Source organism: Macaca nemestrina, chromosome 3 (genome assembly GCF_043159975.1).
Source record: "Macaca nemestrina isolate mMacNem1 chromosome 3, mMacNem.hap1, whole genome shotgun sequence".
NCBI lineage: Eukaryota > Metazoa > Chordata > Mammalia > Primates > Cercopithecidae > Macaca > Macaca nemestrina.
The window spans coordinates 152861825-152889361 of NC_092127.1; the positions used below are offsets into that span (position 1 = coordinate 152861825).

A 27537-nucleotide genomic window follows, 5' to 3' on the forward strand; every position below is an offset into this window, starting at 1 on the left:
ATATTCAGTGCATGCAGTCGTAAAATTTGATTCTAAGACAGGTGCGCGCATTTAGCCCTTCACTTAAACTGTATCATAAAGCCACTTCAAGAGATTCATCTTCCCACCCTCACGTAATCTTTTTGCAATCACTGCTCGGAAGCCAAATTAGGAGCCTGACATCTTTGCTATAATCAAAACCTATTCTCCCCTCTCCGCTCCTCCACTCCTTACCTTAATGAGAGTGTAAAAAACTAGTTTTACTGGGGACGGAGGCAAGGAAGAAAGGAAAAGAATGAAAGGAGGGAGGAAAGGGGGTGGGCATGGACCCAAGGAGGGAGTGAAAGGAACGAAGGAGAGCGCTGTCTTTTTTTTCTCGCGTTTGCTCTAGGCGCTCCCTGCCTGCCTCTCCCAGCTGGCCGCCGAGCGGCACCTCTCGCAGGCTCGACCCTCGGTCCCGCCCCCTAGCGTCGGAGCCCGGGAGCCGCGGCAGGAGCCTATCTCTTTAAATGACAGCTGAGGCTCGGGTCCCAGTCCGGGGCTTGACGTCAGTGCCTCCTCCCGGGCTGCCAGGAGTAGTTAGCGCCACCGTCGGCGCTCCGGCCTCGCGGCGCGCTAGCAAGCTGCCGGGGCGGCGAGTTTTCTTTGCTTCGGCCCCTCCTCCCACCCTCCCCGCGGAGAGCCGAGCAGCAGTCCTAGAGCCTCTCGCAAGTCTCTCTCACACTTCCCCGCCTTCGCCCCAAAGGAGCAGCCGCTCCTTCTTGCCTCTCCACTGCCGCCGCCGCACCGGCGGAGCTCCTCTCCCGCGCGTCTCTCCTCTGATGGAGCTTGGGCGCCGCCGACCCCGCAGCTGCCCCGAGCCTTGAGCCGGGCTGCCCCGGCCCGAGGAACGCGCCGCCCTGCCCGAGGGCGCAGAGAACACCCGGAGGGCTGGGGCGCGGGCTCTGGGAACGAGAAAGTGCAGCTCTCTCGGGTCACTGGGCCGGCGGCGGGGGGACTATGGCTCTGAAGGACACGGGCAGCGGCGGCAGCACCATCCTGCCCATTAGCGAGATGGTCTCCTCGTCCAGCTCGCCCGGCGCGTCGGCCGCCGCCGCCCCGGGGCCCTGCGCACCCTCGCCCTTCCCCGAAGTAGTGGAGCTGAATGTGGGCGGCCAGGTCTATGTGACCAAGCACTCGACGCTGCTCAGCGTCCCGGACAGCACTTTGGCCAGCATGTTCTCGCCCTCTAGTCCCCGTGGCGGCGCCCGGCGCCGGGGCGAGCTGCCCAGGGACAGCCGGGCGCGCTTCTTCATCGACCGGGACGGCTTCCTTTTCAGGTATGTGCTGGATTATCTGCGGGACAAGCAGCTCGCGCTGCCGGAGCACTTCCCCGAGAAGGAGCGGCTCCTGCGCGAGGCCGAGTATTTCCAGCTCACCGACTTGGTCAAGCTGCTGTCGCCCAAGGTCATCAAGCAGAACTCGCTCAACGACGAGGGCTGCCAGAGCGACCTGGAGGACAACGTCTCGCAGGGTAGCAGCGACGCGTTGCTGCTGCGCGGGGCGGCGGCCGCCGTGCCCTCGGGCCCGGGAGTGCACGGTGGTGGCGGCGGCAGCGGCACGCCGGACAAGCGCTCGGGCTTCCTCACGCTGGGCTACCGGGGCTCCTACACCACCGTGCGCGACAACCAGGCCGACGCCAAGTTCCGGCGCGTGGCACGCATCATGGTGTGCGGGCGCATCGCGCTGGCCAAGGAGGTTTTCGGGGACACGCTCAACGAGAGCCGCGACCCCGACCGGCAGCCGGAGAAGTACACGTCCCGCTTCTACCTCAAGTTCACCTACTTGGAGCAGGCCTTTGATCGCCTGTCCGAGGCCGGCTTCCACATGGTGGCGTGTAACTCCTCGGGCACCGCCGCCTTCGTCAACCAGTACCGCGACGACAAGATCTGGAGCAGCTACACCGAGTACATTTTCTTCCGTAAGTTCGCAGCCCAGGCGTTTCCCCGCACCCCTCGCCCCCTGCTGACCTGCGGCGGGTTTGAGCCCCGCTGGAGGCCCGGCAGGGGTGTCCGGGCCAGGAGCTGGTTAACTCCTTATAGAGAGCGGCCCTCCCTGCACGACTCCCTTTTGCAGTAGACACGATTTACATTTCGCCCCTTCGGATATTTCCGTCTCTACTCCCCCTTTCTAGAACTCAGTAGCACCCAGCTCCCAGCTGTCTTACTTGCTGAACTTTATTGATCTTGCCTTCTCCACCCAGCCCGCTCCCGGATGCTAGGGGCTCCTCTGTTTCGGAGGACAGGGTGGGAGAGACTGGGGCACAGGGCAGACAGAGTGCATAGACCCTCCTCCACCTCTTTGCTTTAGTAGGACTGCTGGGGGTCATTTCATGTGGCCCTCAGTGGTGTCCCTGCAGAGGGCAGGATGCCATCACAAGGCGTCGCCGCGCACCGCCTGGATCACCTGCTGTTGGTACAGCTGCCGCGCGGTAGCCTCCAGTTACGGGTGGTTTTCTAGAGGGCAGGCGAGAAGCGATGAAGGTGCCCCCAGAGCCCCTCGAGGGGGCGGGGGCATGAGAGCGGCTGTGGGGAAAGGGGACTCCTTGACAATGGAAACCCAGATTTCCCCGCGTCGGTTATCTCCAGTCTGATTGCCCAGTGTTTGGGACAGGGGAGGGCGGAAGGAATTAGAAACTTTGGATGTCTGAGTGCTCTTAGGGTTGGAGATTAGGAAGGGGTGAGGGTGGAGGGGGGGAAGGAGTTGGGGAGGATGGGGAAGAGAGAGAGAGAATGATTGTGTTTCCTTCTCCAGCGCAAAAGCGGGGGTTGAGCCCACTTACTCAGAATGAATAAATAGAGCGATTTTCTGAAATGTGAGAGTGAGGGAATAGATTTGGGAAAGCATCCGGGGTGCGTTTTGCAGCGCGCTTCCGGAGCTGGCTATGTGGAGTTCAAGAACTCTACCAAATACCACAATCTGAACCTGCACTGGTGATTGGGAGTGGGGTGGCGCTGTGGTGGGCACAATTCTCAGTGGCGTTTATAAAGTGAAAAGACAACGACTAGAGAGCGATTTGGACAAACGAAAAGCCAGCAGGGATGGCAGCAGGAACATTATTTGGCAAACGTTTTTCCTTTGGCCAGGCACAAGTTAAAACTTGCCTGTCGCGTTGGGAGAGTAGCCTTGAAATCCTGTGATGGAAATAGACCAGCTTAAAGTGTATTTATTTATTTTGGTAATTCAGTCACTACAGTAATTGGGTACTGAACAATTTTCTAGACTTTATTTTGACTGGAGAAGTGGAAGGGACTTCTCCTTGCACAGGTGCAAGCTTAACTGGAAGGTTGGCTTAGTGTTTGTATATTCTGGGAACCTTGGAAGTTGAGTGACAAACCACAGCACACAGGTTCTCAGAGGTAGACTGCTTTTTAGAAAGTAATGCTGGGTTTCTTGAGACAACAGTTTCAACAGAGAAGCAAATGAAGAGTCTGTCCACTGAATTGGTAGCTAAAAAACTGTCTTAATTATATCAAAGTATTACTTGTTACACAATAAAAAGATTAATGATCAGAAAAGCCACCCAAGGGAAGATATTTCATTGCTTGTATAAAATGGGCACCTCTTAAATATGTATTAAGTAATTAAGCATTTTAGCACCATTTTATTCCTTATCATTGTGACCTTTATCAACAACTTTTTAGATTTTAAACGATTTAAGTCATTTCAGCGTAGATTTCCAGGCATTTCAGAAAATGAGGTAAAATGAACTTTTGCCTTCCTTGTAGTTAGTGTTTTTTGTTAGAGAAGATATAAGCATGAATGTTCCGCACAGTTTTCTGAAATTTTGAAAATCTTTCTTGGTTTTGGTTTTTCTTATTCCTTTAGAAAGATGTGGATATGAGAATGATCATGACTTTGATTATGAAGAGATAATACAAGTTATCTCTACATTAGGGAAAAAGTGCCCTTAGTATATTGAAACTGGAAACTTAGCTAATTTAACTAATGAGGTAAATTTGAGAGAGATTTGCAATTCAGGATCTGTTTCACTTCTAAAGCTACAGAAGTGTTAAATAAAATATTCATATTATGAATAACTACTTTCAGAGTACTCATATTATTAATGACCTCTGAAATTCATTCATAAAAGTCCCAGAAATCTAAGGAGACAACCTATTTTGGGAGAAAATATGCAAATTCCAGATAAAGTATTGTTCTTTTGAAGTGGTAAGCTAGTCATTGATCAACAAAATGGAGTTGTCATTTTAAATTTTAGATGTAAAATTTGTCTTGAATATTAGAATACATATATTTATTTTATGTTTTTTACAGCTTTCATTATATTTTTACACGTTATTTTGAATGGGTTCCTTTTAATATTTGGTGAATGAAAATACACTGTAAAATGTTTGTATTTCCATCCTTTTCAGTTTAGTTGATGACAAAATGTATTTATCTTATTTGGCAAGTTTCTGTTTAGAAAGGTTATCAGTATTATTCATTAGAGCAAAATTACTGGATGACCTTGTTTGTCCACTTATGCTTTAGATGCAGAAAATAACCTTAATAACTTTTAATTTCCCCCTTTGACACCCTGTTTTTCAGCAAATATTTATTTGTTGTGTGACATTTATTTAGTGTATAACAAGTATCAGTCGCTTTAACACCTTTTAAAATCTGGGTTACATGTGAACTTAGTAGTTGAAACTGTTGTAGTTTACACACTTGAGCATCAATTTTAATTCCCCACCAACCCCCGCCACGCCCACCACACCTGAGTTTCTGCAGTAGAGGGGAAGAAAGTGGCAAATGGTCCAGTAATCCCAGATATTGCTGTTTTCCAAATGTGTGATCTTGGTTAAATTATTTACTTGTTCTCTTAGTTTCGTCACCTGTATTACAGGAGTAATCACAGTACCAGTTTTATAGGATTTGAGAATATACATGTAGTACTTAGACTAGTGCCTGACTCATAATAAAAGCTTAACAAATGTTAGCTATTACTATTGTGAGTAGCATGTTACTGTCTTTATTCTTCTTGTGAACATTAAATTTTAATTTTGTTTTATAGTAAGTATAATTTAATTGTAAAGTTAATGGAAAATTATTTTGCAATTAAATGATAGCATACTATACTTTCAGAATTATGAAATAACCAATTAAATAACTAATTTCTTTCCTTGAATTTCAATTTGAATTTTTCAGGGCAAGTCACCGAATGTTGCTAATCATATTCCAATTGGTTTTTCTGGATTGACTCCAACAGAACCCACTTCCGATTCAGGGCCAAGAAGTGTTTTAGCACTAGGACTTGAAACTTTGGCAATATATTCTGATAAATATTGAGCTAGATTCATATCTCTTTAAGTGCTTGTATCCAGGTCATTGGATTTTTATGCTCAAGGTTATATACAGGCTATTAAACTTTAATATCAGCTTCATTTGGCTACATGAACACTTATATCTGTTCTCAGTCTTAACTCATTATTTATCAAGTGTTTTTAGTACACTGCAACATATACTGGTGCTATTAAATTCTATATTCTTTTTCTAATACTGAAGATGGATTGTCCTTTCTTGGGGGAAAAACAGTGACTTATTGTGTTTTCTGTTTTGGGGGGATGTCTGGTGAGTGTCATTTTGGCTGCCTTTAGCAGTATCTGGGAGACAATAAAAAGACATTTTATGTTGGCCATGAATTATATAGAATATAGATAACGTGCTTGGAATGTGACAGGTTGATTATCCTTAGAAAAAAACTAGTTCTATATGTTTTCTTTATTTCTCATAATCAGTGAGTTTGCAGAAAAGGTAGTGCTGATGTATTGCTCTTCTCTTCTAATAGTGCTTCAAGTTTTGAACTCCATAGTTTGGTTGAGCAGTCTGTGTGTGAATGTACACCTTTCACTAGGTTGTACTTGATATTCTTTATGTTTGGTATATCTTTTGTTTGTTTGTTTGTTTGATACATGACAGTGCCAGATCTAGGAATTAATGCTGTTACTGAACTGGGCTGTGAAATGTAATTTGTCTTAATGGATTTTTATATCCACTCTTTCAAATTCATTCTGATTTATTTCACCGTGTTGAGTTGAAGAAAGCTAGTTGAGTTGAAAATACTCAAACGGCTATTCAATCTTGTGCTAGCATGTTTGCTGAATTTAAGAGCTTTCTAAGAAACGTCTTTAAAAATCATTCTGTTTAGGTGAATACCATTAAAATTGCATCTTTTATGAGTCCAAAAATACTTCTTTGATTACCAAACATCATTTTATGGAAGTTAATTTTGTTAACCACAATTGTAAAAGTTGATTCTTTTTCTCCCGAGTTACTACTTATTTTTACAATGACAGTGTGAAAATTTTCTCTGTATTCACATGGCTGAATGACTTTTGAATTACTGAGGAATAAACAAAAGGAGAGGATAACTTTTTAAAACATCAAGATTCTGATTTAATGCAACTAGTTCCAGTAATAAAGCAGATAAAATGACAAAAATCTTGGAGTGCAAAAAGTTTAGAGGCTGTGCTATGACGCTGATTGTTGTTTAATGACATTGAACTTTTGTATCTGGCATAGTTCTGTCTTTGAACTTATCTTTTTTTATATTGCTATGGCTTTGGCTTTCCCTGTCACCCTTTTCAGCTTTGTGTGAGTCAATCTTTATGCAGATAATGAAGCTGAAAAACTAAGTGGCTACAAGCTTTATTTGACAAGTTCTTTCCCTTGTAGCTGAGGATGCTAGGACTTGCAATTTGTGTGTGTGTGTGTGTGTGTGTGTGTGTGTGTGTGTGTGTGTGTACCTTAGTTAAGAAGAAAAAACCTCTTTGGAAAAAAGAGAAATATGTATAAAACCAGTATTTAATTATTATCTATTCTACTGTCATAAATTATTAGCTGGAATTTGTTTAAAAATCTGAAAAATGATTGCTTGTCATTTAAAAGTCACCCTTTTTATACTTAATAATTTTTTTAATTTTTTATTTTTTGGTACAGAATCTCGCTCTGTCACCCAGGCTGGAGTGCAGTGGCGTGACTCAACTCACTGCAACCTCCACCTCCTGGGTTCAAGTAATTCTCCTGACTCAGTCTCTTAAGTAACTGGGATTACAGGCACCTGCCACCACACTCAGCTAATTTTTGTATTTTTAGTAGAGATGGGGTTTCATCATGTTGGCCAGGCTGGTCTTGAACTCCTGACCTCAGGTGATCCACCTGCCTAGGCCTCCCAAAGTGCTGGGATTACAGGCATGAGCCACCGTGCCCGGTCATAATTTTATATGCAGTTCATTGATAATCTATATTTTCAGATTGTTAAGAGAGTACATTTCAAATGTTCTCATTACAAAAAATAAGATTAAATAATTTTAAAATCATAAAAGTAGCACATGTAGTTTTAGGGACCTCTGTTAAAACAAAAAGTGCAGTTTTAATCAGCACCACTAGTAAGTGTCAATAAAATCTTGATTCATTTCCTTCCAGTCTTTTTTCTATGTACACATAGACAAAAAGACATATTTTTAAAAAGTCATGGTCATACTATATAGGTGGTTTATATGCTGTCCTTTTTTGGCTTATTTGGTTTTATACATTTAATAAGTTTACACATTTAATGAAATTTCCCCCATGACATTAAAATTTTTATTGACATCTTAAATAACAAAAGTACAATACATATACATTGCCACAGTTTTATAAATATTGATATTGAATATTTTGTTTGTAAGCTCAGAAAAAAATTTGATTATTTCAAGATACAGCATCTGGTAAAAAAATTTACCATCACATTTATCACCTAATTTTATGCTAAATGTTTTGCATACATTATTTATTTATTTATTTATTTATTTTTATTATACTTTAGGTTCTAGGGTACATGTGCACAATGTGTAGGTTTATTATATATGTATATATGAGCCATGTTGGTGTGCTGCACCCATTAACTCGTCATTTACATTAGGTATATCTCCTAATGCTATCTCTCCCCCTCCCCCCTCCCCACAATAGGACCCCGTGTGTGATGTTCCCCTTCCTGTGTCCAAGTGATCTCACTGTTCAATTCCTACCTATGAGTGAGAACATACGGTATTTGGTTTTCTGTTGTTGCGATAGTTTGCTGAGAATGATGGTTTCCAGCTGCATCCATGTCCCTACAAAGGACACAAACTCATCCTTTTTTATGGCTGCATAGTATTCCATGGTGTATATGTGCCACATTTTCTTAATTCATTCTGTCACTGATGGACATTTGGTTTGATTCCAAGTCTTTGCTATTGTGAATAGTGCCGCAATAAACATACGTGTGCATGTGTCTTTATAGCAGCATGACTTATAATCCTTTGGGTATATCCCCAGTAATGGGATGACTGGGTCGAATGGTATTTCTAGTTCTAGATCCTTGAGGAATCGCCACACTGTTTTCCACAATGGTTGAGCTAGTTTACAGAAATAGGAACACTTTAATACTGTTGGTGGGACTGTATACTTTATTTCTTATAACATTCCCTGAGCTTGACATTAGTTCCCTAATAGTTCAATTAGAAAACTATGATTTAGAACATTAAGTAACATCCCTGGTTCTTGGAGCTTGTATAGGGCTGAGCTGGGATTTGAATAGTTCTGTCTTATGTCAAAGCCCTTACTGTTAAAACATTGAAAAATAATGCCTGTTTCCTGCAGTCATTTTGACAAATATATTTCGATGTCTACTGAGTACTTAGAACTTCTATTTATAAGCAAAAAAGTGCGGTGTGAAATGTATATGAGTGAACTCAAAATTTTAACATTTATGTTAAATTTTCATAGAAATATAGTAAATAGTCTTTACTTGCTAGAAGGGTTATTTTATGGAGTAATGCTACCGTATTCATAAATATTTTTGTAATTAAAGAAAATAAAACATTTGACTCAATTTAACACTTTTTTGGGGGGTAACCAAGTTATAGGTTTGATAAACCAGTAATATCTGTAGGCTCGATAAACTGACTTAAATTTAAAGTGCATTTTTTTTTTTTAATAGTATGAGGCTGAAGCACCAGAGGTTTTGCAAGGACTTACCTAAAGATCAGAATAATTTTATTTATAAGATTTCAAAGTCATTCCAACAAGTAAATTAGTTACTTTATAATTTGTAAGTATAATGGGAAATATAGGTGTCATCTGCCTATCAGCTATATACATCTCATTATTAGTTTCTGTTAATGATACCAGTTTCTGATTAGTGTCTGATTCTCATACAAATTTAGTTGTATTTTGCTTTTTTAACAAATGAAAATATATGAAGTATTCTATGCTGAGTGTATATCATTTATAAGTTTATTCCCTGACCTGTTGGCTTTTCAGTGTACCCCTTGGCACTGTAGCCATGTAATGCTAAGTGAACCCCTGCTATAGAATCCTTCACACTTCTTTTCCTGGTGCACTAGGATAGGTCCCTCATTGTGTTTCCTACAATATGTAATGATCTTTTTGCATGTTGATCTTCTACAGTAGCTTTCTCTCTCTGTGCCTGAGAGTGGTGTTCTCAGCCCCTCAGGGCAGAGGCTAAGGCCACATTAAGAACTTAAAAAAATTTGTTTTCCGAATGAAAGTGTGAATTAAGGAACGAACTAGAGATGTTGGAATTTCCATTAGGTGGTCACTGAATTTGAGGTTTAGTTTCACTTCAACTTTAAAGTGCATTTATGGAACAACTACCAGGCTAAAGCGTGGGTAAATCATACAAATATGAGTAAGACAGAGACCTTGTGTTTAAGGTGATCACAATAAACTTTATATCATTGTGAATTATGTTATAGAGAGGTTATTTAGTATGTTAACAAGAGGGCAAAAAGCAGGAGTAATGACATGAGAAGTGTTACATAAGCAACTATACGAAATGAAAATAAGTAAAATGTTAACTAAAATATGGGACAGATTAAAATATTGTTATAAATGAAGTTGTTAGATTTGTAAACACACACATGCACGTGCACATGCACACTTCTTTATATTTAATTATTGGTGGAAGCTGGGTGTGGTGGCTCACACCTGTAATCCTAGCACTTTGGGAGGCCAAGGTGGGTGGATCACCTGAGGTTGGGAGTTTGAGACCAGCCTTGGCCAACATGGAAAATCCCATCTCTACTAAAAGTGCAAAAAATTAACTGGGCGTCATGGCAGACACCTGTAATCCCAGCTACTTGGGAGGCTGAGGCAGGAGAATTGCTTGAACCTGGGAGGCAGAGGTTGCAGTGAGCTAAGATCGCACCATTGCACTCTAGCCTGGGCGACAGAATGTGACTCTGTCAAAAAAATAAAAAATAAAAAATAAAAAAAAAGAATAAATAAATAAATAAATAAATGATTGGTGGAATAGAAATTGTGAGGGATCAAAAATTAAGTGACTTCATTAGTTTAGAGTGTTGGACAAATGTTCCATACCCCAAGCCTACCTACAACCACAGGTAGTGTTGAGTATTTGCTTTAAAAAAATCTTAGATGCAAAGAGAATATTGCCTCCTGACATAGGCTTTATTGTAGAAATTAAATATAGGAAGTATCTGATAATACTGATAAAGTATCTGTAAAAGTGAGGATCCAGTTAATTCTATCTTGTAATCTTGATTCATTTTTAAAAAGGCATCTTAAAATGTACTTAACAGGTATTACTATTTAATAATCAATATTAAAATATTAGTGTTACTTATGTTTCTTTACCTTGTGTCAAAGTAGTTAATAAAAATAAACCAACTTTGCTGGTAATAACAACAGACAGCTTCATGATTCCTAATTGGACACTTATTAGTGTGTCCAATTATAATATATAATAATACAATTACTATACAACAATATAATACAATAATATTCTGTGCTTATTCAACATTAAACTTAGTTAAATGTATGTTCAACAGTTAACTTAGAATATTATTTCTACCATATTGTAACCAGTCTCCCATCAAACCCTGCTTTTATAGGGGAAAAAAGCAAATAATATGGAATATTAAAGCATATGGAATAAAAAGCAAATAAACTGGAAGAAACTAATATAATAAAGAAGTATGTAGTATTGACTTAATATCACCAGAATAGTGAATGATTTAACCACTCAGTTTTATTATTTTGGTTGATTTCACCAGTTACTGTATCAAAAACCTTGAGAATAGGATTCATATTATATTGCTCTTTCTTATCATTTGGCATAATTAGGTGTGCTTTCTAATTTTTGGTATAAGTAAAATAAGGAGAGTAGTACTGTGTTTATGGAGTAACAATGCCAGAATCTGTTGGCCTCTACTTCTAAGAGGTGAGTAGTTGAACACAATGAATGTTTTAATTCTTCTAAATCAGATTCCTTGAAAAATTTTGTCTCTAGCTTTGAGATCTTGGGAAAATAATTTCATGCTTCCTCCTGAAGGGAAAGTGAGAAAAACAATCATATTCACTTGAAAGCTTTGTTATGAGGATCAAATAAAGCAATCCATACTTAGAATGGTATCAGGCACAAATGGTATCAGGGACAAATTAAAAGCTCAATACATGTTAGCCTTTGCAATTTATTAATTTAAGGACCTCAGAATAATACACAGGCAATCCCATTTCTTTACAATAATTCTCAGTACCAGATTTCTTCTCTTTTTCTTTTTAAGGAAGTTGAAAGCAACTCCTATCTAAAAGCTGCCCTGAAAAGGTCCTGTTATCATTAATGAGTTATTTTTAAAATTATTGACCTGCTAAGTATAAAATAAATTGTAACTTATTTTTAAAATAAGTCTATTCTAGTTGTTTTTTCATTGATTAGGTGGAAAAAATTTACTCTTCCAGGTCGAGTGCTGGTCACTGGTTAATTATGACACAATTAAAAATAATACTTGTAGTCAATAGAAATTGTCTCAAACTCTGGGACAAAGCACTTCTTAATCATAATCTTTATTTATATTTCTGATGAGGGCTTTTAGTTTGCATTTTCAACAGTTTTACACAAAATAACAAATTGTCACAGAGCCAGTTGGGCTCAAACACTGCCCAAAGTCTAGGCATTTGGCCAAAATTTCAGGCTAGATTTTGGATTCAAATACATATCTTCACAATTTTAAGAAAACTATGTTAGCTGTCAACTCAATCAGCTCTTATTGAAACCACTCTGACGGCCGGGCGCGGTGGCTCAAGCCTGTAGTCCCAGCACTTTGGGAGGCCGAGACGGGTGGATCACGAGGTCAGGAGATCGAGACCATCCTGGCTAACACGGTGAAACCCCATCTCTACTAAAAAATACAAAAAACTAGCCGGGCGAGGTGGCGGGCGCCTGTAGTCCCAGCTACTCAGGAGGCTGAGGCAGGAGAATGGCGTAAACCCGGGAGGTGGAGCTTGCAGTGAGCTGAGATCCGGCCACTGCACCCCAGCCTGGGCGACAGAGCAAGACTCCGTCTCAAAAAAAAAAAAAAAAAAGAAACCACTCTGACATATTTTCAATATAAGTTTTCTAGTTGCTTAAGTCCAGGTATTTGAAGAAAGCAGAGAGATCTGAGGCAGGTACTGGCAGACATTCAGAAATAATTCTCTAATATTCTGATCTCTTTTCTTCTGGTTGGTGAGTCTGCACCTAGCATGTCTCCTTGCAGATGGATAATAAGGATTCGTACATATGATTCCAAAGTGACTTTTGCTTTTGATAAGAAAAGTTACTACAGTGGCAGCTTTATGGTGACTGGTGGGAGGTAGCAGGTGTGGTGGTTGCAAATTATTGGTGTCATTTATATGGTGGTTTTGGGGATGAATCCTTCAATGGTGATTCTAATTTAGAGTAAAAAAGAGATTTAGCGATCAGAGTCCTTGGGCTGTATTCTTAATCTTCATTACTATGTAGATTTATTTTATTTTGTGATTCTTTACTTTTCTATACTTCAGTTCTTCAGAGAGAAAATGGTAGAAATTGATCGTCTTTTTCACCTTATCTCCACATAATGCCATAAGTATTGCGTGCCAAGTAATCTGTGCTAAATGAAATAGAGTATTTGTCCTTACTTTAGTGTGTCAGGCTGTCATTTCCTTTAAAAATGTGTTGAGTATATTGCTATTAACAAAACATTTACTGAGGTGAAACACCTTTTCATGCTCTATTTCATTTAACAATTTTCAAAAAAATCAGAAACATAAAATCTATCAAACTGAGGGAAATCCAGATTAGATTAATTTTAAGGTACTGAATCATATCTCTTCTTCAGTTCATTTATATTTATTCATGTATTCATTAACCAGTATTATAAACTAAGCAGCCTCTTAGATATTGAAGGTGTGGTAGTAAACAGTAGTGAACATATTTCCTACCTTTCATGACTGGGACCATGACATTTGTAGGATATCTGCTTTCTCTGACTTTAGATTGCACATGGTAGGTGAATGGCATGCTGAATAGATACATAACATACAGATTGTGAGGCTCTGTGTGATGGCTAAAGCTCATGGCTGAAGAGTATCTCCTACTAACTTCTGACCACAAAGTCTAGGCATGAGGGTGTGTTTGTGTGTGTGTGGACACACATACAAGCATGTTTTGGGAGAACATCAGTATGACTTTGCAACTACTACTGGCTATTAAAAACATTTGCCCTCTGAACTGTGATTGAATAGTGACCAATTTATATTAGAAATGAGACATAGTTAACATTGATCCTTTGCTAAAAATGGCCTATTTAGAGAAAAATGGAGTATTTTGAAAGTGATAATCTTTCTGGCCTCTGTATTATACCTGACTCCTTTTCTGAGAAATTTTACCATGCGCAGAAATGTAAAATCTCTTCAAAAGTCCAGATTTTGCCATATTTCTTATAAACATTGCCTATTTCCTGTGAAGAAATCCTGAAGTCAAATTAAAATGAAGACGTCTCCTGGTTACCATTGACAAATATTCTATATTTGTGATTAAATTAGAATTTGAAATGGTTTCGGTGTATTCCTTTTTATTTCAGTCAAGTGGACCTGTGATGGGTGATTTAGCATGCTTCATAGACAGTGGGAGAAAGATAATTGCTATGTAATAGAAGATATGGACCTTGTTAACAATGGTTAATGCTGCTAGCAAATGGCACCAAAAATAAATGTTCTAGGAATCTCAGCATGAAAGTTGCTATAGCTTGGTGTAATAATTTACTTTTCTTCTACTGGACTAATGTGTTTCTAAAGCATGAAAGAACCATTTTGATACTTCAGTTTTTACTTACTGTTTTAGCATGTTTAGATTGGGAAATAAACTTTCAAGATGTCTGTTTTATAGCTGCCACTCTCAAGCCATGTTTATCATAATTATACTTTGTTATTTAGCATTCATACTGTGAAACTCAGTAATATCCAGTGTTCGGTTAACCTAAAATAAAAAAAAAAGGAGAAAAAAGATTTACCCCATAGTTTTAGTATAATCACCCGAGTCTAGGGACTAATGGTCATATTTTTTGTTAAATTGCATGCAATATTTTATGCATGGAATTATGTTCTCCCCCCAAAATATTTTGAAGTCCTAGCCCTGCCTCCCCACCACCTCAGAATATGACCTTTTTCGGAAGCACTGCTTTACAGAGGGAATCAAGTTAAAATGCAGTCATTAGGGTATGCCCTAATTTAATATGACTAGTATCCTTATCAAAAGGGGGAATTTGTACTCAGGATAGAGACAGACATGCACACACACACAGGGAGAACACCATGTGAACATGAGGGTAGAGGTAGAAGTGATGTTTCTACAGGAATGATGTTTCCTATACAGGTAATGTTTCAGGAATGCTAAAAATTGCTAGCAATCCACCCGAATCTAGGAGAGAAGCATGGAACAGATTTCCCCTCATGGCTCTCAGGAGGAATCAACCTTGCTAACACCTTGATCGTGTACTCCCAGCCTTCAGAACTTTGAGATAATACATTTCTGTTGTTGCAACCACCCAGTTTATGGTACTTTGTTTTAACAGCCCTAGCAAACTGCTATGGTAGTTTTCAAAGTCTTTGTCTTGTAAAAAATCTGGGAAAAGCTTGAACAGGCAATGTTTTTCAATTTCCCTCTATTTTTCAGAGGTCTTAGTTACAGACAACAAACTTCACTCTTGCTAGTTTAGGCTGGGAAGGATTTATTAAGTATAATGTATTGCTCACAGGTTGACTGGGAGGGCTGAGCTTCCAGGAATGATTTGCAACCACATCCTAGAATAGGACTACCAAGGGACTTACTGTCCTGCAAGGACCTGGGAGCTCAGAATCAGGAAGCCAGGTGCAGCTACAGGATCTAGCTCCACCATCTGTGCCATCATCCATGCCAGTTAAAGTAAGATCATCAACTTACTTCCTGTTTCCCCTTATGCCTCAGTTTACCAGAGTGGTTGTAGAAACCGAATCACTTATGGAACCCAGGTCACAAGAGGGTGTAGAAAATATAGCTTTTAAAACAAAACAATAGCAACAAATTTTCATAGCACACTGTCATCATTGGTCTGTGAAAAGACTTATTATTGAAGTTTAAACTGTTTGATCTCTACCACTTCATCTCCCATAGGTAACCAGTCTAATATATTGAATGCAGATCCTTATGTTTATATGTGTTCTTGGACAATGAGTATTCTGTTTTGTCTCGCTTATGTTTTTAATTTATATATATATGATATCTCTCTCATTAGTGCTTTCTTTTTAAGAGCACTTCATTTTCATGTGCCTATCTAAGCTAATTGGTTGGTTCTAAGGGTGGAACGTTACTTCCTAGTGTGTATTTTACCTAACTAAACTCTTCCCTGCTGATCTGTACTCAGGTTGCCTTCAGTTTGATCATGGTCACATCCAGTGTGGACCTGTGTGAGAATTCTTTAGGCAAGGAATTGCTGGGACACTGGGTATGCTTATATGTCATTTGACTAAATAGTGTCAGATTGCTGTACAAATGAGAGCACGTCTACATTCCTAGCAGCAGTACATGAGGATTCTGTCATTTCCACTTCCTTGCCAACACTTTGCAAAATTCAGTTTTCTAATTGTTGCAAGAGTAAAGTGAAATGTGATATTTTATTGTTGATTTAAATTTCATTGTTCTAATTACTCATGATGGGAATGTAGTTTTTAAAAGCTCTCCAGTCTTTTTAAATTAAAAAGGTAGAAAGATTTTGAGTGAGCTGGCCGAAAGGATCCACTACACTCTATCTCTTTGGATACTGATATGGTTTGGCTGTGTCCCCACCCAAATCTCATCTTGAATTGTAGCCCTCATAATTCCCATGTGTTGTGGGAGGGACTCTGTGGGAGGTAATTGAATCATGGTGACATGTCTTTCCCATGCTATTCTCATGATAGTGAATAAATCTCATGAGATCTGATAGTTTCATAAAGGGGAGTTTACCTGCCTAGACTCTCTTGCCTGCTGCCATGTAAGACGTGACCTAACTCCTCATTTGCCTTCTGCCATGATTGTGAGGCCTCCCCAGCCGTGTGGAACTGTGAGGCTTCTTTCCTTTGTAAATTACCCAGTCTTGGGTATGTTTTTATTACCAGCATGAGAACAGACAAATACAGCTGCCTTCTTTCCCTATTAAAATTCTAACCACAGTAATAGTATTATCAACCCATGTTCCTACCTAATATGATGAAACTGCCCTTCATGCAAATGAATATTTACTAACGTTCTCCAAAAAGGGAGACCCCCAAGCCTCACAACCTGCCTTCCTCAAGCCTCATCAGCTAGCCTGCCATCTTTGGGCCATGTACAGTAAGTACATTGTATGAGGTCTGAATGTGATTACTTGTGAAATGGTCACCTGTGGGTATTATATTAATATATGTTACTTGCCCCCCAAAGCATTCAGTAAATAATATTGAATAGGACCAAGATAGCTTCACTGAAAGCTTTTGTTCCTAAAATGGGAAAATGGGAAACTCACAGCAGCCACAGGTCAATAGCAAATGCTGCTGTGCAGACATAACAAGATTCCTTTTTCTGACAATAGAATACATTTTTTATTAAATATGTCTGGCAGCCCTTAGTTCTACCATTGAGTAAAACTTTCTTGCCTATTGTTTGTCCTTCCTGGTTCCTTTCTTTGCCTTCTGGAAGATTCTTTTCTGTTAATTGTTCTTGGCCACCTCTCAAGGCACACTGGGCAGTGTATATTCTCCTTGCCTCTGCAGAAATACACAGCTCCTTTTCCAACTTGCAGGTATGGGACTTATGAGTTGCTTGAAGGGTTAAATAACCCAGGCTATTTATGTCCAATCTTGAAGTTTCTTTGATTAAAAAAAAAAAAAATCTTTCAAAATCATTGTGCACTTCTGGACAGTTTCTTGAGTGAATTAAGGGAAACAAAAATCTTGAGTAATGTAATATTTAGGGTTGAAGGCTCTTTATTTTATGGCCTCTGTGAATCATTCATTTTGTCTTCTTAAATTAATGGTTTTGGAGGAAGGTGCCAGCTTTGTCAGCAGAGCAGTGGCCTTTGTGTGAAAGAGCACCAGTCGTACCTTTTGCTAAGGCTGCAGTTTTTCAGTCTTTACTTAGATGTTGTCATTTTTTTAAAGTTTATACTATGAAAATTTAAACATTGTGGAAAAAGAATTGTTTATAAAAACTCCCACATATGCACCTGCTACTTTCAACAATAACCAAAACATCACTTCATGTCTGTTTCTTTTTTGCTGAAGAACTTTAAACAAACCCCAAATATTATGTAATTTCACCCCTACATACTTAAATATCTAAAAAATGCCTATTAAAAAACATATAACCACTATTCCATTATCAACCCTAGCAGGATAAATAATATTTTTTGGCAATATCTGATACATCATTCATAATCATATTTCCAAGATTGTCTCAAAAATATTTTATAGCCTTTTTAAAAATAAAGCTCAGGGCTATACATCGTATTTTTATGTCTTTTTTTCTGTTAATATGAGATAGTCTCTCTGCTTTGACTCTCACTCTGTCCATCTCAGTTTCTCTTTACATGTGATGCCATCAATTTGTTTACAGAAGGAGGTCTTGTTGAGCTGATTAATGTCCCCTGTTCTGAATATATGGCTGCTTGCTTTCTTGTAGTATCATTTAAATTGTTCTTCTGTACCAATATTTTCTGTAAGTGGACATTGACTCGACCTTGACTATATTCAACTTCGTTTGTTTTTTGGCAAAACTATTTATAGGTGATTCTGTGCTAATTTGCCCCACTAATCAGTTGATGTGAGTGGTGGCAGTCAAATCCCTCCATTGTAACTTTGCATCAAACATTTATTTGATAGTTGTATGATTGAATACAATTGCCTGATTCAAGTATTACCATAAGGGATACAAAATTGTGGTTTTCTAATTTGTGTTTTCCGTATTTATTAGCAGGAATGTTGTAATGAAGAACTTTCTCTGAAGAACTCTTTAAAATACTGCTCACAGAGGAAAGGCAGGGCAAATGCTTAAGTATTTCTTTTTCATAGCCAGTTTTCACAGTGGGAGGACAACCAATCACCTATAGAAGCCTATCTCAATGGGATCAGGAAATTTGTTTGTAGCCACCTAGCCTCCTCCTTATGCTAGAATACAGCAGGCACATCTGCCATATCCTGCACACCTGGTGCTTCATTTGAATTTGGAAAGAATATCTGAAAGACTTGTAATTTTTATTGAAATACCTACAACTGTATTCATATTCATACACATTTCATTTCTGCAAAAACATCATTGCATAACTCCCCTTATGGCATTTCTTTACATATTAATGTGTATGTCATAGAAATGAGACTGGTAATTTTAATCTCATAATTTCCAGTGCTTATTTGCAAGTTATCAATGAGGAAAAGTATAGGAAGTAGGATTTCAGTTTGGATAATAAAAAGTACCTGGAGAATATTTATATTGTTGAAGTATATAATCTTAAAATGATCATATTAGAATCTAGAATAAAGGAGTATCTGTTAAATTGTTAGACAATTACGTCAGGCCTCTAAGCCCAAGCCAAGCTATCGCATCCACTGTGACTTGCATTATAAGCTCAGATGGCCTGAAGTAACTGAAGAATCACAAAAGAAGTGCAAATGCCCTGCCTCGCCTTAACTGATGACATTCCACCACAAAAGAAGTGAAAATGGCCAGTCCTTGCCTTAAGCGATGATATTATCTTGTTAAATTCCTTTTCCTGGCTCATCCTGGCTCAAAAAGCTCCCCCACTGAGCACCTTGTGACCCCCACTCCTGCCCGCCAGAGAACAACCCCCCTTTGACTGTAATTTTCCTTTACCTACCCAAATCCTATAAAACGGCCCCACACTTATCTCCCTTCGCTGACTCTCTTTTTGGACTCAGCCCGCCTGCACCCAGGTGAAATAAACAGCCATGTTGCTCACACAAAGCCTGTTTGGTGGTCTCTTCACATGGACGCGCATGACAAATTATAGTTGTAGTTGTGATAAAGAGCATAAGGATTCTGGCAAGGATTAGAGAAAAATCTGAGATCTTGGCTTACCTTTTGTTTTTGCTACTTTATAGTTATTAATTTCATGAAAATCACTTAAATTCCTTGAGATTATTTCCCCATCTTCCATTTGAGGAATGATGTGAGCATAAAAGAGAAGACACTTGCTAGGTGTTTTTAGCATCTCAGTTGAATTGTACTATATAAATTGAGTCAGGAGTAAAAAGAACCCATAAATTGCTTTAAAGTAAAATACAAGGAAGAAAGTAGATTAGAAGCTATTCTACTCTTCATCATTTAGGTAAGATACAAGTTAAAGTTCTATGCAAGCTACTTGCCAGGTGAATAGCTTTGCCCATCATTGGAATATGAACTTAAATCAGTGAAGTGCAAGATATAGGGTAGATAGAGGGCAATTATAGATAATGATAATGCCTGTAAATTGTAATAAATAATCCCACAAAATCCCCTGAATGACAGCAATTACTAGGTGACTTCAGACTCCTCAGAGAAATTCCTTATGAATCCTCAAGTGGGTGTTCTGGCCAGTCAAGTTAAGGTGGATAATTTCACACTAGATTTGGTCTCTCTTTCCTATGAAGTAAAGTCTTGCACTGTGTCTGATAGTACTATTTCTTGTGTGAAGCCGTGAAAGATGGTATGTTAGGTAGACTTTTACAACTGATGATTTCTTCAGTTAGAGACAGTGCTTTCTTTTTTTATTCAACTTGCTCTCCATGCTCATTAAAGCCTCACACTATGTCTGGCAGCAAGTTGTCACTTAGCAAATATTTATTGATTTAAGTAGGGAAGCTGTGTGATGAGTGAGTGGAGACATCTTATGACTGGGGTTAGGAGTGTTCTCGAGTAAACCAGGGCTGCATTTACACCCTATTTCCTTTAGTTAATAACTGTATGACTTTGGCTAAGTCATTTATTTACTCTGTACTTTGGTTTCCCTTTTGTAAAATTATCAGAATAATAGTACATATTTCAGAGAGTTGCTCCGAGGATTAAATGATGTGACGCATAGAAAGCACTTGGCACGGTACCTTTTGCAAAGTCAAGGCTCACTAAAGTTAACCATTTTACTTATTATTTATAGACAATTATGGTGAAACAGAGAAGGAGGTAATTGCCTTGAACTGAATGGAGAGTTCAGGGAAGGCATTAGAGAAAAGGTGACATTGCAAATTATTGACAGAAATGTGAGCATTCACGTAAGAGAGCTTGGGAGCTTTGCTAGTTCATGCAAAAATGGCATGTTCGGGGGATAGTTTGATTTGGCTGGATATCAGGGGATGTGTTGGAAGAAAAATCTGGAAATGTAGGCAAAGGAAATATGATGTAGCACATTCGATATCAGGCAAAGGATTTTATATCAGAATGTGCATTTTCAAAAAGCAACTGTGGCACCAGACTGCACATAGAATTGGGGAAACTAAATTTGTTTGGATAATTGGTGAGTATTGAAATTGTTGAGGCTAGAGATGAGTCAGATGAGCATTAGTGGAGATAGGGAGTAAGGGACGAATTCTAGTGCTATATAGGTGGTATAAACAATGAACTTTGGGAGGAAGGAAGGAAGACACCTGGCAGCTGGCCTGTGATTAGTCCATGTCTTTTACCAGGGGTATGTCTTGTGGGGAAACAAGAGGAAATAGGTGACCCAGTCTAATCTCCATGTCAACTGGCTGGCCAAGTAAAAGATGAATGATATTTCTAGGAGGAAGAGACCTTATCTAGTGAAGGCCTTTACCATATATCCCTAGTTAGGGGATGTCTTGTAGTAAGTAATTACAGAATCGATGGGGTGTGGCTCACTGGAGAATATCATATAAACCATTTTTCTTTGGGAGTGTAAAATGTAGACTTATATACTCCTGTCTGTGAAGAGCTCCATAAAACCTCCCTTGAATTACTCATCAGTCATTCTAGGTCAGAGAATGAATGTCCCATGTGGGACAGAAGAAACTGGGAAACCAAATAGGATGTCCCAGACCTCTCTTCGTTTCATCTAGTCCTGCACTTTAGAAATTTTTAGTGAAAATTTATACTCTTATCTCCAATTCATGGGAGTCTGATTAGATCCTCTGCTCCTGTGTTTTAGGTCAGACTTTATGATCTATTTGATGTGGAGAAGACTGAGAAAAAGATACAGGGAATGACTCCAGAGTTGGTGATGGCCTTATCTTAGAGAGGATATACTGGATGAATGAGTCCCTGCTTCTGTCCCTAAGGAGAAAATAATAAAGTCAATTTTAGATCCATTAAAATTTAAGGTATTTGTGTAAGTTTCAGGTGGAAATGTTCCATATGCAAGCTCTGGAGGTTAGATAAATCAGTGAATTTGGAGAGAAAGAGAACTGTGCTGAGGTTCTTGAATGGCGATAAAGAGGAGCCTGGAAATGATATTGACAAGAGCCAGTCAGACATAAGAAGTAACAGAAGAGAAGACTGGTTATGGAAGCTATGGGAGAAACAAGTTTCAAGTGCAAAGAAGTGTATACTTGACAATACAAATGCTCCAGAGAGTTGATTGTAGATTAAGACTAAAAATATCAATTAGATTTGCCACTTAGGAGTTTATTAATGATTTTAGAGATAATGAAAGAAAATTATAAACTTGTAGTGGTAACAAATTGCAGAACTAGAAGTAGTATGGTGTGGATACATAAGTAGTGAGGGAAAGGCCGGGCGCTGTGGCTCAAGCCTGTAATCCCAGCACTTTGGGAGGCCGAGACGGGCGGATCACGAGGTCAGGAGATCGAGACCATCCTGGTTAACATAGGTGAAACCCCGTCTCTACTAAAAATACAAAAAACTAGCCGGGCGAGGTGGCGGGTGCCTGTAGTCCCAGCTACTCGGGAGGCTGAGGCAGGAGAATGGCGTGAACCCGAGAGGAGGAGCTTGCAGTGAGCTGAGATCCGGCCACTGCACTCCAGCCTGGGTGACAGAGCAAGACTCCGTCTCAAAAAAAAAAAAAAAAAAAAAAAAAGTAGTGAGGGAAGATAATGGGATTGATCTCATTTGTGGATTCTTAGTGTGGGTGTTATGAAGAACAGATCAGAGCTAGTTAATGCTGATAAAAGCATAGTTGATGCAAACAGTTGCTTCTTCCAGGATGGGTAAAAAAATAAATAAAGCTGTATTAGTCTGAGGTACTTGTAGTAGCATCACCTGGGATGCTGGTAAAAATTGAGCATTTGTTCCCTACTGAATTCAGATCTCTGGGGATAGTGCTTTGGATATTCTCTAAGATGCATCCCATATTGTTTTAGAACATGTTTAATATAAACAGGAGGATTCTGAGAAAAATTATGGTCTCACTAAACTATTAAGTGAAAAGAGGACAGAGATCTCTATGTATAGAATGCTATTAACCATATTTAAAAAGAAGCAAATAAATGTCCATTCATTAAAAAACATGGAAGGAAATGCACTTAATTGCATCTATGTTGTAGGATAATGGATATAAATAACTTATGTTTTTTACGAATCTTTTAATTGCAGCTTTTATTTTATAATTAAAATAAATTGTAATTATTAAAAAAGAAGAGCTAATAAATATCTATTTCTATATAGTAGATTGTAGATATACAGAAATAAAATACTGGCTTCAATACAATGTTTTAATAAGGATCAAAGAGAGAAAGGACATAAAGACATTTTAACTTGAGTTAGATATAGAGGGAAGGGAATTTGAGAGGAACACGTAAAAGTAGACCTTTGTGAAAATCAAATCTCATGTACTGTATTTCATAATTTTGTCTAGGGAAGCCCATGCTCTTATATTCCAGAGATTACAGATGTTCAAGCTCTCGACTTTTAGCCACTTTTTTGACCAACAGCTAAACTGTCAAGGTGTCGTGGAACAAATAATAAAAGATTACAAATCATTTAACAGAATCAATACGGTGATGTGAAGGAAACATCGGTCTGAAAAATGCTACAGTCAAAAATCCCAGTTTTGTTAAGAAAATCCAAAAGACCATCTTAGAGGAATGACTGAAAAATGCCATGTATTTCTGGTCACCTGAGTATATCTGTCAAAGGGTATCTGGATAAGAATTGGATACAGAAGACTAGAATATTCTTTGGAAGACAGAGTAAGGATTTTGTTGTTGTTGTTCTTGTTTTTTAAATTAAATTTTTCATGAAGCTCAGCATTGCCAAATTCTAGTGACTGTATCAAATTCACAGATATCGATTGGGTAATCATTATAGACTAGACTCTTGAAAGAAGGCTATGAAAATGTTTGTATCATAGGATATCATCCTTACCTTAGGGGATTTACAATATAGGGGGAGAAACAAAATAACTAAGATCTTAATCCTGAAGATAATAGCAAATATTAAAGATACTGAGACAAGGGAAGACATGAAGGGAGTGGATTGTAACAAGAAAAACCTTTGGGAAAAGGGATGGATAGGAGAGAAACTGAAGAAATAATTATTGTGCTTTTGTGAGAATGAGGGTATATGAGAACTTTCTGTACTTTCTATTCAGTTTTGCTGTGAACCTAAAACTGCTCTAAAATAGTTTATTAATTTAAAAGAAACAAAAACAAATTTTAAAAATTAAGAGGGATTGACTTTATCAGTGGTTGCTTAATGCCTCTTCTTACATATCGTAAAGTTTTTATTGTTATTGTAAATTATATTTTAAAAATTTGGTTATTGAAGTACAGTTTGTTTTTATATAATGATTTTGTATTCGTTTTTTACTTATAATAAGTTCATAGGTTCTCTTAAATATTCTGTGTAAATAATCGTAGAGTCTGCAATTAATGACAAGAAAAAAAGAAAGAGAAATAACCATCAGGGCTTATAGATTTGTGATTACTGAGTGCAAGGGAAGCGGGGAGGTAGAGTAAAAGGTGAGTCTAATGCTTCAGTGGTTAGTGCCTAAGAGAGCTTACTGGAATATGGAAGTTGAGAGGAAAAACTGATTTAGGAGCAGGAGGGAAATAGTGAGTCTAGTTTATTATATTACATTGGATATTAAAGTCATAGCCAAATCCATGAGAATTTTTACATCTATTGTCTTCAAAACATGCCCTCATGGAAGGAGGGTTACCAATAAACATTCTAGGTAGAAGGATCACCAAGGGGAGACAAAAAGGTTGGTTATGGAGCACAATTTGGCTCCACGTATTTTTCTGGTCACTAATTAAGGACAACAAAGATAGGCCGTACGCTGTGTACACATATTTGCTCCACCTCTAGAACAATTAGTTCAGAATTTCATGGGCTGTAACACACTCCCTTTCCAACTTGTGTAATTACTCTAATACAACTTTCTTTCAATATATACTTTCTTTCAATTCATCTGTCTTGTGTTCACTGCCCTTGTTATTTAGTTTAGATTACAGTTTTATAACTGCAGTGACACTCCTGGAAATATCCTGAACACTCTTGCTCTTCTGTCCTTTTTCTTTTTTCCAATTCTTCTTCTGACCCTAACTATGGGTACATAATGAAATGAAGGCAGAAATAACGATGTTCTTTGAAACCAGTGAGAACAAAGATACAACATACCAGAATCTCTGGGACACATTTAAAGCAGTGTGTAGAGGGAAATTTATAGCACTAAATGCCCATAAGAGAAAGCAGGAAAGATCTAAAATTCACACCCTAACGTCACAATTAAAAGAACTAGACAAGCAAGAGCAAACACATTCAAAAGCTAGCAGAAGGCAAGAAATAAACTAAGATCAGAGCAGAACTGAAGCAGATAGAGACACAAAAAACCCTCCAAAAAATCAATGAATCCAGGAGCTGTTTTTTTTTTTTTGAAAAGATCAACAAAATTGATAGACCGCTAGCAAGACTAATAAAGAAGAAAAGAGAGAAGAAACAAATGATAAAGGGGATATCACCACCGACCCCACAGAAATTCAAACTACCATCAGAGAATACTATAAACACCTCTACGCAAATAAACTAGAAAACTTAGGAGACCAATTAGCAACCTTTCCCTGCTATAACAAACCAGCCTAGAACCATTGGAGGATCACCCAGTAGAGCAGTTTATTTCTACTAAATATCCATGAAGACCAGCTTAAAATAGACCTTTAGTACTGGGTGACAGTTCTCCTTTAATTCTATGGTAAAACTTCTGATTTTCACAGTACATTCTTACTGTAACTTTATTTTTTGTGTTTTTTTTTTAGAAACACCCAGTTACATCACCCATTCCTGACCATCAGTCTCAGTAAATCTCTTTGTCTTTTTCTTGACAGAGAAAAGGAAAGCCATTACAATTTATTAATCTTCCTACTCTTCATCTTCTTGCTGCCAGGGATATAAACCTATCCACACTGAACCCATCTTATCTGCCGTCGCTTCTGTTCTAATAGTAGAGGAACTATCCCTTCTTTCCCAGGACAGTTATTCCATTCTGTGCTCTGGGCTCTATTACCTGCAATCTTGCTAGAAATATTATGTTAATGATTATTCCTTTTATTTTTGGACATGCAGCATCTCTCCCTCTCAAATATATGTTTCCCATTACTTTTTAAACTTTCCAGAGTTCCTTTAATTCAAAACAATAATGAAATGTCCATAAAGTTATTCCTTATGTTTAACCAACTATGACCCTACCCAGCTGAACTTTTTAAATGGTGTATATTTTTATGCGAGTGTTTTCATTTTTTGTTTTCTGTTGATTCTCACATCTCAGCACATGCCAGTTTGGCTTGTTGTCCTCAGCATGCCTCCAAAACGGCCCTTTCAATGGTCTCCACTATTTTCTATCCATGCCTTTAAATCCAGTAGGTATTTCTTTCCTTGCTTATTTCCACATCTTATAAGCATTTGACACTGATGACTACTCTGACTTGAAACACACCTCCTCTTTGCTTCTGTGCAGGGTTGTTGCATATGACTGTTCAGCTTGTGCCTAAGTTAGGAAATAAAATCTAATATGTGATCCCTTGCCCAATACTTGTACAAGAGCATGGACCAGTGTCAAGACACAGCAAAGAGTAGATTTTTTAAAAAAATCCATCCAGAAGGGATACTTTTAGGGTCCTTGATTTTATGACACAACACTGCTTATCTCTTTGGCTCTTCCTTTTGTTTCCTTTGTAGGTTCATAATTCTCTGCCTACCATTTAGATACTGGAGTTACTTTAGTTCTTCCCTGTCTCCCTTCTCACCATCCCCATGCCACCCAGAGATCTAATCACCATGATGCAATGATTATTTATGGGCAGATGACTCCCAAATTTATATCCATGGCATGGACTTCTCCTTTGAATGCCATACCTACTGGTATACCCAGACCTACTAGAAATTTCCATGTTAATATGTAAGTGGCATGTTTGGTTTAATATGTCTAAGTTAAGCCCCAAATTTGTAATCTCCCTCCTTCTCTGTCATTTGGCAACATCTGCTTATATTTCAGTGTGGCCTTTAAATGACCATTCTGTGCCTTCTGATACACAGGCCAAAAATTTATTAATCTGCTTTGAGACATTCCTCTACTTGTTTTCCTTTTAGATTCGAAAGGAATTATATGTATTTTCTAGTTTAGAAGGATTGAATCTGAGGTACAGGGACCTCTTGGAGGTCTGTGGATACTTGACATTTGTTTTAAAATTTTATGTGTATAATCGTGTGTACACTTTTAGGAGAGAAGGAGGTTACTAATGTTCACGAGATTCTCAAAGGGAACTATAATCCCAAAAATATTGATAACACTAATCAGTATTTTGATTAATTTCCTCACTCATGTGTGAGGAAAATGAAGCCTAGAGTGGGTAACTGACTTGATCAGAGTCTTAATTATGACTGCAGACAAAATTAGGCTCCTGACTTCTACGCCACTTCTCTTTTCCCCATTAAGGCATTAGTGGTCAAAATGAAATTGTTTTCTATAGAGGTCATCACTTCTTATCATAAATGAAGCTACACTGAAAGTAAAATAAGTCTTGAGTTACATGCTTTTTGCTGTACATAGCCTTTGGAAAATTCCGTTTATAATTTATCTTAAATTCAAACAAGTATACTCAAATGTAACATTTAAAAAATGTTTTCATCAAATTTTGTATTTATATTAAAAAATTTATGATAGAATGAATTTCTTTTACGCTTGTTTGGACAAACTAATTTCCATTATGTTTCATGTGCTCTCGTCTGTCTCTGAATTGTAATTTCATTATTACTCAACC

General features: G+C 38.4%; 1 protein-coding gene across 1 annotated transcript in view; it reads left to right on the forward strand.

The window, feature by feature from the left end:
- The first annotated feature begins 970 nt into the window (after positions 1-970).
- Positions 971-27537, forward strand: part of LOC105487695 (potassium channel tetramerization domain containing 8) — a 295214-nt gene continuing 268647 nt past the window's right edge. Inside the window, exon 1 of the mRNA XM_011751239.3 lies at positions 971-1939. Within this exon, the coding sequence (XP_011749541.1) occupies positions 979-1939 (961 nt within the window). The 5' untranslated portion in view covers positions 971-978. The remainder of the gene's footprint in view (positions 1940-27537) is intronic.